The sequence below is a fragment of the Petromyzon marinus genome, chromosome 29 (genome assembly GCF_048934315.1).
Source record: "Petromyzon marinus isolate PM22_M1 ecotype Great Lakes invasive population chromosome 29, UKy_Petmar_22M1.pri1.0, whole genome shotgun sequence".
In the NCBI taxonomy this organism is placed as follows: domain Eukaryota; kingdom Metazoa; phylum Chordata; class Hyperoartia; order Petromyzontiformes; family Petromyzontidae; genus Petromyzon; species Petromyzon marinus.
The window spans coordinates 12687904-12702274 of record NC_133695.1 but is presented as its reverse complement, the minus strand read 5'-3'; the positions used below and the strand labels follow the sequence as shown (position 1 = coordinate 12702274).

The following is a 14371-nucleotide window of genomic DNA, read 5'->3' as shown; positions in this document are numbered from 1 at the left end:
TAGCTGGCTGCACATCCAGTCTCCTACAGTCCTTCAAAGCACGCTTTGGAGAATTTCGTGAGCACACTCGTCTTTTTAAGTTCATCACCCATCCAAACGAGTGTTCACTGAACACAGCCGACCTGAATTACATCCCTGGTGTCTCCGTCAGAGATTTTGAAGCAGAAGTGGCTGACCTGAAGGCCTCAGACATGTGGGTGAATAAGTTCAAGTCACTGAATGAAGATTTGGAAAGAATCACACGACAGAAAACGGAGTTGGCGAGCAAGCACATGTGGACAGAAATGAAAAAACTCCAACCCGAAGACCAGCTGATTCTCAAAACTTGGAACGCGCTTCCTGTCACATACCACACACTGCAGCGTGTGAGTATTGCTGTATTGACCATGTTTGGATCTACGTATGCATGTGAGCAGTCATTCTCACATCTTAAAAACATCAAGTCCAACCTACGATCACGTTTAACGGATGAAAGCCTCAACGCTTGCATGAAGCTTAACCTCACCAAGTACCAACCCGACTACAAAGACATCAGCAAATCCATGCAGCACCAGAAGTCGCATTAATGGTGAGTGTTATAACAACATTATTTAAAAGAATAAATTCAGAGGCTTATTATACTGACATTTAGTTGAATTCACTTTTAAAATATATTATATGGCTCTCACTGAAATAAATTTCCAAATTTTTTGCTTTCATGGCTCTCTTAGTCAAAAAGGTTCCCGACCCCTGCTCTACATGCAGTAAATATTCCAGGGTAATTCTGTTCAGCACCATGCAATGCACTAACATTATTTACACGCCACTTCAATCCACACGCATTGCAGTTTTATTGTGACCCCGTTGCTAGATGGGGGTTTTGTTTCTCTGTGGATGGAGGCTTATCACAAATGCACAGAACGGAGGTTCAAGCCCACGTCTGGATTTCGCCTGGACAGTTTGGGAACTGGCATCTCTGTTTGGCTGGCAGGTATTGATTTGTACCAAGATCTGCTGCCGGTAATTGTGTGGAACTTTATCACTGTAAACTCCAAAGTTTTGATAGACCTGGGAAGAAAAATGGAAAAAGTGGCAGTCCTTAAGTCCGGAATGGGTCGCCACCACAAATGCCCAATTCCACTTTCCCATCAGTGGACACACTTCCACGTTTTTTATTCTCTGCGATTTTGGCCCTGCACTCGTTTCACGTGTCATGGCAGATGCGGGAAGCTTCATTATTTTTTTATTTATCTCTGCCCTGCCTCCCGCACCACTCCCACTCCACTTCATCCATTTTTCCAGTGCACAACGGTGGAGTGCGGTCTGGCAAACTGTGGAATTCCCCCCCACCCACCCCCCGATGCATAACAAAAAAACTAATTTTCCACAAAAAAACAGCCACCATATCACCAAAATGTGGAGGAATCGCAGCACAAACCCATTGAATAAATTCTACCCTGTCTCAAAATACGTCCAGAGAATTTTGTATAAAAGTTTAAACGTGTGATTTATTTTATGCCTACGTGACTTTACCGAAACAACCAAAGAGTATAAAGTTTAAACAATTAAAGCCTTTGCTGGCTGCGCAATGGGCTCGTGAATTCCAGATTAAAATACCATGCAAACACTTATATTCAATTCCGTTATTATAAGACAAACATCTTTAAAAAGTATATATATCTCCAATATGAAAACAAGACCCTTTTTGACGTTGAGTTTGGCTGAAAAGTCTTTCTCATGAACGTACCGATTTTCTCATACAGTGAGGAGCCAGGTTTGGCAATGGCTGTTTTCATGAGGCTGTTGACTGGCAAGGTAGTGCACTGGTTACTTTCCACATCGTACACAAATGCCCTGAAAACGTGAACAAAAAAAATGGTTATAATCATATTCACAAGAAACAGCACAGTACATGAAGATTCATATGAGATGTTTGTATAATGTCAATGTAAAAGACGTTCGGACGATAATACTGACCTGCAAGTGAACGTGGTTTCGGCATTGCACACTTTGGCACACTTTTCCAAAGTCTCAATGACATACGACAGCTGTGTGATAGATTGAAGGCTCGAGTCTGGAGTTAATTTATACGCTTGAAGGTTGCTCGTGAGATCTGTAAAAAAAGTACTTTTGACATTTTTTCTGGGTAATGGTGGAACATAACGTCATAACACTGCACTATGAACCCCGAAATTTGAGTTGTATTCCTTGATTAACATCAGTGGTAACGTTGCTGCCTGTCCAAGGTTGACCCGGACAGTCGAGGAATTGGCATCTGTGTTTTGGTGACAGGTATTTATTTGTAAAGAAATCTGCTGCCGGTATTTGCTTGATCTTTATTGCAGTTGAACTGCACAAGTCTGATAGACCAAAGGCTGATTGAGAAATACGTTCTGGATTGGTCTGCAGTGGAAAAGGTGGCAACCGTCATGGCAAGTGAAATCTGAACTGCTCCTGGGCTCTCCACCGTCACCAACCCGCACGGACCAGCAGAGTGAAGTATGCTCAAACAACCCCCATGACCCACAAAGATAATGATCCCCTGTGTAGCCTTAACAGATCGTTGGGGCAAATGCTCTTAGCGAACATCTATGAAGGTCGGAACGGCACACGAGGGGGTGGGTGGCCAGCATCACACCCGGCCGCCTTTGTCTCCCCAGTGGCGATGTTTACACACCACACCAGGTACTCATTTGAGGCTGAGTTGACCTCGGGGAAGATGCCCAGGACCGGTTCAGATAATCGTCACTGGTATTAGCCGTGAGCGGGAATCGAACTCGGGTGGCCGGGTCCGTCGTGCAACAGGCTTAACCGCCGCTCCCACTCGTGGTACCATAGTGGCTGCACCGGTTATCTTTGGATTTCTGTTGGTGAGAATTTATTTTTCCAAAGGCTCCTTCCATATGAACGTCACCTACAGGATGCAGTCTACATGGGTCAGCTGCCCACGCAGCTTCAACGTCACTCTCAGGCGAGTTCGCACACCTTGCATTCAAGTTGCTTTAATTAGAATACCTTTTTTACATATAAAAGCCCTCTCAAATAAATCTAGCTAAAATTTATAGCACGTCACATTTGACAAGATTTGAAAAGTCAAAGTACAGGAGGAGTGTGTCACATTATAAACAGCAGACTCATTTATACAATACTACATGCTATTAAAATTAACACGATGCAGCAAAGATAATACTATTGATATTATTACCTTGTGCGGCGCTCCAAGTTTCAAATGTGAAGAGACAGAGCAACGAGGAGAGGATCTGCCAATGCATTTTGTCTGTAGCAGAGCCTAGCTCCGAGATGAAGATTCATCTAGAGTCTGCTCAAAGTCTGCTAGGATTATTGATTTTTTTTTAAATAAACGTTCTCTTAATATTTAACAGAACCATGCTGAGTACAGAGCATTGCTTGAAAGGGGTGACCAAACTGTGTTAAACCAGGAATGTTATTATTTGTGTTCAACTGTCTGTGTGTGTGTGTACAATGTAGTTGAGGAGCGGTAGTGTAGTGGTTAACCCGAGTTCGATTCCCGCTCACGGCAACCAATACCAGTGACGATTATCTGAACTGGTCCTGGACCTCTCCTAGGTCGACTCATCCTCAACATGACTACCTGGTGCGGTGTACAAATATTGCTATTAGGGAGACAAAGGCGGCCAGGCGTGGGGCTAGCTCCCCACCTCGTGTGGTATTCCGGCCTCCATAGGTGCTCGCTAACCGCACTTCCCCCAAGAGTCTGTTAAGGCCACACAGGGGATCTTTGTCTTCATACAGTAGAGAGCAGGGGTCCCCAACCCCCTGTTAGGAACTGGGGCCGCACAGCAGCAGGAGGTGAGCGGTGATTAATGGGCTGACAGGCGCCAGCCTGGCTAGCCTTACAGAGACACACGAGAGCTCTCGGATAATACTGGTAGGAACGAAGTTGTAAACTGAGTGTACCAGCCTGCAATAGATTAATGTGTCCGTCCGTCCCCTTTCAATACTTTAACGAAGTGAAATCTCGTGCTGTTGGGTGTAAAATCAGCAATAGACAGCACAGAGACTTGTCCTACCAGCCCACCCTGCAGGGACCTGTTTGGCAGGACGATAAAAGGTTGTGTGTGTGTGTGAGTGGAACGAGAGAGTTGTTGCGGTGACAAGAGTGAGGACATTTCGCCACTGCTGCTCGAGCCGTCAACGGGATCTCAACCCTCACGCGTCGCCGGGCGGGTGCTGGCTGATCCCCCCGCCCGGGACAGACGGGTGAGCAGGTCCGAGGGAACGTCGGTGAAGGCAGCAGTGGAGTTAGAGAAGCTGCTGTATGCTGAGACGCTGTATGCGAAGACGCTGTGTGCTGAGACGCTGTGTGCTGAGACGCTGTGTGCGAGGACGCTGTGTGCGAAGTCGCTGTGTGCGAAGACACAATGCAGTTGCACTCCGTGCAACTGCATTGTCAGAGTGTGTCGCCAACCGATGGCGTCTAGTTCAACAGCCTGACTCTCTAATCATTCTTGAAATTAACATTTGTTGAATGTCACCCCGGGCTGAAAATCCTGGCTCCGCCCTTGCCTTCAGCAATGCGAGTTCAACCCCGATTAAGCTTGGACAGCTGAATGGAGTTCAAAATAACTCATAAACACCTTGTCGTAAAAGACCCAACGCAGAAGATACCCTGGGTTTGATCTTCCACGGAGCTCATGGGCCACCCTAAACCGCATCCACCACGAGGACCCTCCCCTCCCACACACAGCACAGCTGCTAAAGAGCTCCGGGCCATGCTGTGCCCCCTGCTGCCACGGAACGTTCGATCGATACTCGAACATTTTCTTGTTTTGTGAACAAATTCGTTTAGATTCACATTGCTCGTAATAGCGAGTTTTCGTACAAAGAACGCTCGTGAAGGGAGACACACTTGCAGTGATCACCACCGTACCTCGGGTTCCTTCTTCATGTTTACATTTCTCATATCGATCTGGGAGAATCTGTGGTGATGCAGAGAAACGTATTTTTTTATTGGTAAGAGGTTGGACACTGAAGGAACGAGATGGCAGGTTTTCAGGAAACTATTTACTTATCACCAAAGTGAAATAAGTAAAATACATTTATCTTATAACGTCCCGCGAAATACAGGTGTGTGTGTGTCGCTGTTCGCACCAGAGTACTGCTACCTGTGCGCCAAGAGTCCAAGTTTGTGTCTCTCGCTGTAGACAACACCCTGACCCTTGCTTGATCTTGTGGTCAACAAAACAAAGATCCCCCGTATAGCCTTAACAGACTGTAGTGGCAAGTGTTGTTTGCGAGCACCCTTGAATTCCGGCACGGCACACGAGCGGTTGGGTGGCCAGCACCATGCCCGACTGCCTTTGTCTCTCCAGTGGTGATGTTTACACACCGCACCAGGTACTCATCTGAGGCTGAGTCGACCAAGGGGAGACCCAGACCTGTTGAAATAATCATCACTGGTGTTGGCCGTGAGCAGGAATCGAACTCGAGTCGATTCCTGCTCATGGCCAATGCCTTGGTAGTTATGATACCTCGTTACGGACCGAATGATCGAGTCACTACCGCAGAACAGGCTGATGAAAAATAAAGAACACTTTCGCTAAACGCATCGCTTCTCTCAGTTTTAATATTTGTAACGTCGCCTAGATTTTAACTAGATAGAAACGGTAAGACTCCGACAACCGTGTACGTTTCAACCAAAATGTAAAACACATCTATATTTTAATAAAGTGTTTCCACAATTGGAACAATCGGTAGTGTCTACTCTTACTCTGACTGTTCTGCCTCACGGCAAGTGTCTTGCCTCACGGCAGATGTGGGGCGTATGTACACAGGAATTTCCTGTTTTTGAAATAGGGGGGTGGTCACGTGACCAGGAAGTTGCGATTTTAGATTTCCGCTGAACCACGCGGGCGTCGGCCATTAAAAACATAATTCAAGATGGCGGCACACATCGCAGCTCCGTGAAGACAGCTGCAGCCACCGTTGTGGGACTTTGGGAAGCATTGTCTGTAAGTTCGTTTGTGTTCTTATGATACTGGCAATGTTGCTATAATATTAGAAGGACCTTTATAATGCTGTTATAACGCTAGAACCTTTATAATGCTGTTAAATTGTCACGATGTATGTGGGGCCTAGTTGACAATAAAGCCTGCAGCTTGCCTTGTGATTTACCCGTAATCGAGTAAGTAGATTCAAACTTGAAATAACAAAATGTCTCATTCATAAGACAACGTTATGATGCTGTGGTGTTTATTCATTGTGTTGGTTTTTCTGGGTATTAACAGATGCTGTATCTGTGCTGTTTTCTTACCAGTTTTACCTCTCTCTACCGTTCAATTTCAATAAATGACGTTCGGAGTCAGATGTTCACCCTGGCTCTGAGGGTTTATTGGAAACGCGAGGTTATCTACTCAGCTAGCTCTGCAACGCAACGCAGAGTGAGGCCGAGATAGTAAAAAGACATTCTTCTTAGAGCTCTCAAGCAGTCAGCCTGCAGCAAGCAACGAGCCCTCAAGCAGTCATCCTGCAGCAAGCAAGGAGCTAGTCAGCCTGCAGCAAGCAACGAGCTCTCAAGCAGTCATCCTGCAGCAAGCAAAAGAGCTCTCAAGCAGTCAGCCTGCAGCAAGCAAGGAGCTCTGCAACGAGTCTACATTAAAAATTGTGTTGCAAGCATATCAGCATGGAAAGCCACAGTTCAGCAGGGAGAGATGCTGAAGAAGGTGATTTAGGCAATCCAGGACCTCCCATCCAGCCACAAGAGGACCAAGGAAGTTCAAGGCCCCAAAGAGAGGTCAGGCTGACACAACGGGCCTTGGAAAGCTATGATGCTGAGAAGCAAGACCTTGATGCCAGGATACAAAGGGCATGGGACTGGGTTGAAGCTGATATATCTGAAGCTGCAAATGCCTCAGACACAGTGGCCTCAATTCAGCGGGCCATCCAGCGAGTGAAGGTGAGCAGCTCAAGCTACAAGCTCCTGGCAAATAAATACATCTCCCTCCTGATGAAGATGAAAACAGATGAGGGCCTTGAGGGAGTGCGCACGCAAGAGAACTTCCTAGAACTGCTCGATGATAATATACAGGCAGTGATACAAGATGCAATAGACCGTGTGGAGGGCTTAAGAGAGACCCGATCTCAGCACTCTGTCTCATCCAGGTTCACCACAAGATCTAAAGGGTCAGCACACTCAAAGACATCATCTACTAGAATGGCAGCAGCTCAGGCACGCGCAGCAGCAGAAGCAGCAAATGCCCGTATTGCCTACATGGCTGAAGAGGAAGCCATGCTAATTGAAAAGGCCCACTTACAAGAAGAAGCAAGCATAGCAACTGCTGCCGCACGAGAGCAAGAGAGTATATTAGTGGCTACTGCCACACGGAAGAAAATTGAGCTGGATGCTAAGTTAAGTACCCTACAGCTCAAAAAAGAAGCAGCTGCTGCAAGGGCCCAAGCAGAGGTGCTCCAAGCAGCAGCCAATCTGGATAAGGAAGAGAATTGGAGTGAGTTTGGCACTCAGATACCTGTCAAGGACCGTGATCAACTCACCAGAAAAAATATTTTGGACTGGTCTGAACAATGCATCAATGCTCCTCCACCAAACGATACTGAACAAATAGTGGACGTTCAGGCATCGCCATCTCCACACCGAATGAACATGAATGCTGTCTACGGGAATGGTGGAAATGCATATCCTGCCCTGGCAGCTAGTCGTCGACTCAGCGTCGCACATGTGGGATCAGAAATGGATGCATCACGTCAGACCCACATTCCAGACAGTCACATAAGGGGATCAAACCAACGTGATCGAAACCTTTTGGGCCCACAATTCAACACCATCGCGAATGACGGCATGCAAGGCAATGCAGCCAATAATGGCACCTCACAAGCGCCAGTATGGACACACCCTGGATCAGTAGGATTAGGGGACTTTGCTAGGTACCTGTCTCACTGCGAACTAATCAACACAGGACTCGTTAAGTTTGATGACCACTCTGAGAACTATCGAGCCTGGAGATCTACCTTCAGGAATGCAATCCGAAATGCAGACATCTCTGCAAGTGAAGAACTCGACCTGTTGGTGAAATGGTTAGGAAACGAATCTACAGAGTATGCAAAGAGGATCTGGGCAGCAAACATTGACGACCCCGCCTCAAGCCTGCATGCGGTGTGGGAGAGGCTCGAGGAGTGCTACGGTAGCCCAGAAACTATTGAGAAGGCTCTCTTCAAGAAGTTGCAGAACTTTCCAAAAATCTCTGGTAGGGACAATAAAAGGTTACGAGAGCTTGGAGATTTTTTGATGGAGCTTGAATCAGCCCAGGCTGACCCCTATTTACCAGGTCTCATTTTCTTGAATACCTACCATGGCGTGAACCCCATAGTAGAGAAATTGCCATTCGACGTGCAGGAAAAATGGAGAACAGCAGGTTCAAGATACAAGTCAGAGCATCAGGTTGCATTTCCCCCATTCTCTTTTTTCTCAAAGTTTATCCGCAACCTGCTAAGACCAGAAATGACCCGAGTTTCATGTTTGGCACCACGGGGATTTCCAGTCCAGATCTCCCAAAAATGGAAAGAGCAATGGCGAAACGAGGAACAGCGAGAGTGCCAATTTCTGTACACAAGACTGAGGTCTCTCCTACGACATTCGCAAACTCCGTCCAGACAACCACCACAAAGAAAAAGATAGAGGATCCAGAGAAGCAATGCCTATTGCATGATAAACCTCACTCCCTCCAGAAATGCCGTGAGTTCAGGAGGAAGCCATTGGAAGAGCGGAAGAACATTCTGAAAGAATTTGGAGGGTGCTTCAAATGCTGTGCTTCTACAAACCACCTTGCAAGGAATTGCAAGGCAGATATCAAGTGCGAGGAATGTGGCAGTGACAAACACGCAACTGTTCTGCACACATTTTACTACAAACCCAGTGGCACTAAGGCTTCCGATCCCGAAGCAGAGCACGGCGGGGAGCAAGGCGAGACCGCCGCACTCACTTTGTCAATCACAACCAAATGCACAGAAGTCTGTGGAGAAGGCTTCAAAGGAAGATCTTGCTCAAAGATATGCCTCGTCCGAGTGTATCCCAAAGGACATCCTGAAAGGGCAGTAAGGATGTACGCCATAATGGACGACCAGAGCAACAAGTCTTTGGCAAGGTCAGAGTTCTTTGATCAGCTATGCGTAGGTGGGAATTCCTTTCCATACACGCTCAGAACATGCTCAGGACTGATGGAGACAGTGGGAAGAAGAGTGGGCGGCCTCATGGTGGAAACCATGGATAGCACCATGAAGCTAGCCCTTCCTACGGTGACAGAGTGCAATGAGATACCGGACGACAGGAGTGAGATTCCCACGCCCGAAGTCGCACGTCACCACCCACACCTGAAACCCATAGCAGAGTTCATCCCGCCATTGGATCACGCGGCACAGATTTTACTTCTGCTTGGCAGGGACATGCTGAGAGTCCACAAGGTTCGTGATCAACGCAACGGACCTCACGACGCTCCCTACGCCCAGAGACTCGACCTAGGATGGGTCATTGTAGGTGATGTCTGTCTCGATGGAACACACAAACCAGACCACATAAGCACATTCAGAACGAGTGTGCTCACGAATGGACACACGTCGCTCTTCAAACCGTGCCCCAACCACTTCACGCTGAAAGAGAAATTTGACGATAGAAGTCAAGGCTGTACCATGCAGGCCGACGAAGAAACCTCTATGCTGAAAGATGATGTTGGACATACGGTGTTCGTGACAACGAAGGACGACGACAAACCTGCTCCATCGCTAGAGGATAAAGAATTCTTGAAAATAATGGACAGAGAGTTCTTCCAAGATGAGTCAAACAGTTGGGTTGCCCCTCTGCCATTTCGTAATCCCAGATGCCGGCTACCCAACAATAGAGAGCAAGCCCTCTCACGGCTCAACTCATTGCGCCGCACCTTGGACAAGAGACCAGAGATGAATCATTTTGTGTCCTTCATGAAAAACATATTTGACAGTGGTCACGCTGAAGCGGCCCCTCCTCTAGAAGGACAGGAATGCTGGTACTTACCAATCTTTGGCGTGTATCACCCAAAGAAGCCGGATCAGATCAGAGTGGTGTTCGATTCCAGTGCTCAATTTAAGGGCATTTCCTTGAACAACGTAATGCTCACTGGACCAGACTTGACCAACAGTCTCTTAGGGTTACTCACCCGTTTCAGAAAGGAGTCAATCGCTGTAAAAGCCGACATTCAACAAATGTTCCACTGCTTCATTGTCCGAGAAGATGACAGAAATTACCTCAGGTTTCTGTGGTACCGCAATAACAATGTTGATGATCGAATTGTTGAATACAGAATGAAGGTGCATGTCTTCGGCAACAGCCCATCCCCAGCGGTAGCCACCTATGGACTTAGGAGGACCGCGCAGGCAGGAGAAGGGGAGTTTGGGGAAGACGCCAAGTGATTTGTAGAGCGAGATTTCTACGTTGACGACGCACTTAAATCAATGCCCACGGCCTCAGAAGCCATCGATCTGCTCCAAAGGGCGCAAGGAATGTTAGCAACTGCTAACCTGAGACTTCACAAGATAGCATCCAGAAGCGCAGAAGGGATCCAGCATGTTGGGTTCATATTGGGCAAGGCCAAATTGGCCCCACAACCGGAACATACCATCCCAAGGCTCGAGCTGTGTGGAGCCGTTCTAGCTACGGAAGTGGCGGAACTGATCTTAGACGAATTGGACGTCAAACTGGACGCAGTCAAGTTCTACACGGACAGTAAGGTCGTACTAGGCTACATAAACAACCAAACCAGAAGGTTCTACACCTACATCAGCAATAGAGTGGAATGCATCAGGAGATCGACGCAGCCGGAGCAATGGAATTATGTTCCAACTGACCAGAATCCAGCAGATCTCGCAACTAGGTCCGTCCCTGCATCTCTGCTGAAGCAAACCATCTGGCTGACGGGTTCAGCGTTCCTCTTACGACGTGACGGTGGCCCATGTACTACGAAAGAGACCTTTGGACTCATAGAGCCCGAGTCCGACAAGGAGATTCGTCCTCAAGTGACAACTTTCGTAACAGATGTGCGACCGAGAAGTCCACTGAGTCCACACCATTTTGAACATTTCTCGAAATGGACGACGCTCGTGCGAGCGATAGCACATCTAACGCATATCGCAGACTGCTTCCATCGCCCGATGAGAGGCACCACTGGTAGCTGCAATGGATGGCATCACTGCACAGTGCCACGCACTGAAGATGAGCTTTCCAGAGCAAGGAAATCAATCTTCCGCTGTGTGCAACAGGCAGCTTATGCAAGTGAGATCAGATCCATCAACAAGGGAGAAGACCTTCCTAGGGTCAGCACCCTCAGGAAGCTAAACCCTAGGATGGACGAAGACGGCTTGCTCAGGATCGGTGGTCAGCTAGGGAATGCAAAATTAGATGAGAACGAACGGAACCCCCTCATAATCCCAAGTCAGAGCCACATTGCAATTTTACTTGTGCGCCACTATCACGAGAAGGTCAAGCACCAAGGTCGGCACTTCACAGAAGGAGCAATCCGATCTGCAGGGCCGTGGATCGTTGGAGCAAAGAGGTGCGTCGCCAGCATAATCCACAAATGTATCAGGTGTCGCAAGCTACGTGGAAAACAGGAAGAACAGAAAATGGCAGACCTCCCAGCCGATCGACTCAGTGTAGAACCTCCCTTCACCTCTGTAGGGATCGACGTGTTCGGACCATGGACAGTCATCTCCCGCCGCACTAGAGGAGGGCTCGCGAGCAGCAAACGTTGGGCAGTGCTATTCACCTGCATGAGTACACGAGCAGTGCACATCAAAGTCATCGAGTCCATGGACTCTTCGAGCTTTATAAATGCACTCCGGAGATTCTTCGCCATCAGAGGGCCAGCCAAGCAACTCCGTTCTGATTGTGGAACCAATTTCACTGGAGCATGTAAAGAGCTTAAGATCAGTACAGAGAATGTCGAAGATGATTCTGTCAGGAAATACCTTAGTGACCAAGGCTGCATATGGATCTTCAATCCTCCTCACTCTTCGCATATGGGTGGAGCCTGGGAATGCATGATCGGGGTTGGTCGACACATTCTCGACTCCATGCTGTGTGATGTCGGGTCCACACGGCTCTCTCACGAGGTCTTGACCACTCTCATGGCCGAGGTCTCAGCCATAATTATTTCAAGACCCCTGATCCCCGTCTCAACTGACCCGGAGTCACCATTCATCTTGACTCCTGCTACACTTCTTACCCAGAAGACAGACGTGCTCACAGCACCTACCGAGGAGGCCAGCACTGCAGACCTCTACAGACGTCAATGGAGTCAAGTGCAGAGCTTCGCGAACACGTTCTGGCGTCGCTGGAAAAACGAGTACCTTGCGACACTCCAAGTGCGCAACAAGTGGCAGTCTAACAGACCAGACATCCAAGAAGGCGACCTCGTCCTACTGAAGGACAACCAAGCCAAACGGAATGAGTGGCCAATGGGCCGCATCCTCAAGTCGATTCCAAGTGCCGATGTAAAAGTTCGAAAAGTCGAGATTATGATTGCGAAGCAAGGTGTCGCAAGAACTTTCTTCAGGCCCATAGTCGAGACAGTACTACTTCTCTCTCGCAAAGATATGGACAAATAAGTTGACCCGTTGAAGTTGTTATACACTTGTTTATGAGATAGGAAATAAATGGTGGTATCTCCTAGATACCAGACGGGGAGTGTTCTGTCTTACGGCAAGTGTCTTGCCTCACGGCAGATGTGGGGCGTGTGTACACAGGAATTTCCTGTTTTTTAAAATAGGGGGGTGGTCACGTGACCAGGAAGTTGCGATTTTAGATTTCCGCTGAACCACGAGGGCGTCGGCCATTAAAAACATAATTCAAGATGGCGGCACACATCGCAGCTCCGTGAAGACAGCTGCAGCCACCGTTGTGGGACTTTTGGAAGCATTGTCTGTAAGTTCGTTTGTGTTCTTATGATACTGGCAATTTTGCTATAATATTAGAAGGACCTTTATAATGCTGTTATAACGCTAGAACCTTTATAATGCTGTTAAATTGTTACGATGTATGGGGGGCCTAGTTGACAATAAAGCCTGCAGCTTGCCTTGTTGTGATTTACCTGTAATCGAGTAAGTAGATTCAAACTTGAAATAACAAAATGTCTCATTCATAAGACAACGTTATGATGCTGTGGTGTTTGTTCATTGTGTTGGGTTTTCTGGGTATTAACAGATGCTGTATCTGTGCTGTTTTCTTACCAGTTTTACCTTTCTCTACCGTTCAATTTCAATAAATGACGTTCGGAGTCAGATGTTCACCCTGGCTCTGAGGGTTTATTGGAAACGCGAGGTTATCTACTCAGCTAGCTCTGCAACGCAACGCAGAGCGAGGCCGAGATACTGACACTTTATTATTCTACAACTCCATGTCGAACTCTCACAACCCAGCCGCTCTTTCTTCCTCCCCAGGCTTAACTCAACTTTTTCAGAAGCGACCTGGCCACAAATGATAGCTCAACGAAGTGGCTTATGATGAGGAAATTTATAGCAGCTAAATACTCTAAACGCATGTTTCTAAATATGGAGGGAAAGCCCCATTGGATCTGGAGAAAAATCCACGCGACCACGGGTAGAGAGAACATTAAAACCTCAAATATACAGCAGGCGTCAGGTTCGGAATCAAATCCACAACCTCCTGCATACCAGGCGAGGGAGTTAACATCTTGCCACCACAGCGCCCATTCTCTAACTGCCCCACCATCCCATTTTTGTATCTGTCCTTCACTACGTTAACTGCCTTTCAACTCCTTTAACCACCCTTAACCCCCTTAAATGCCTTGGCTGAAAGCCTCGTGTCTGCGCTGATCATACTCCACGTCACAACCACAAGTTGTAGAGCCGGGGCTTTGTCCACTCAGTGGCGCTGTTGGTATTCAAACAGCATCATGAGTCAGGAATCTTATCCCTGTCGTTCCCTATTGTGGTGCCACATACTTTAAACATATAGCCCCTCAATGCCTCGCAAACGTGAACATATTACTCCCTCAATGTTGATTTGAAGCTTTCGTGACTGCAGGAATCCATACTCTTTGGTTCTTTCGGTAAAGTCACGTAGGTAGAAAAATAGATCACGACGTTTCGATCGCAACACAAGCAATCGTCATCAGGTGGGACAATCACAGCAAGAAAAAAAACTGCTAAAGTAGGAGAGAGATCTGCCATGGCACGAGGTAATATAGGACTCGGCAGTAAGGGGGGAGAGAGAAGGGGGAGGGGAGGAGGCAGGGCAGAAAGTGGACCCCGCAGCAGCACCTGGGTCACTGGAGTAGAGATCGGAGAGAGATGTACAGAGAGAGGGAGAGAAAGACACAGAGAATCGGAAATAACAGCTGACATGGGC

The 14371-nt window shown here is 47.6% G+C and overlaps 1 protein-coding gene across 2 annotated transcripts in view; it reads right to left on the bottom strand.

Annotated features, from left to right (window-relative positions):
* LOC116947091 (plasminogen-like) overlaps positions 1–3341 on the bottom strand; it is a 44457-nt gene extending 41116 nt beyond the window's left edge. For both annotated transcript variants that reach the window (XM_076070405.1, XM_076070407.1), the window contains exons 1-3: positions 3185–3341; positions 1957–2092; positions 1727–1833 (exon numbers count right to left, since the gene is read on the bottom strand). In XM_076070405.1, the coding sequence (XP_075926520.1) occupies positions 1727–1833; positions 1957–2092; positions 3185–3251 (310 nt within the window). In that variant the 5' untranslated portion in view covers positions 3252–3341. The remainder of the gene's footprint in view (positions 1–1726; positions 1834–1956; positions 2093–3184) is intronic.
* Positions 3342–14371: the final 11030 nt, after the last annotated feature.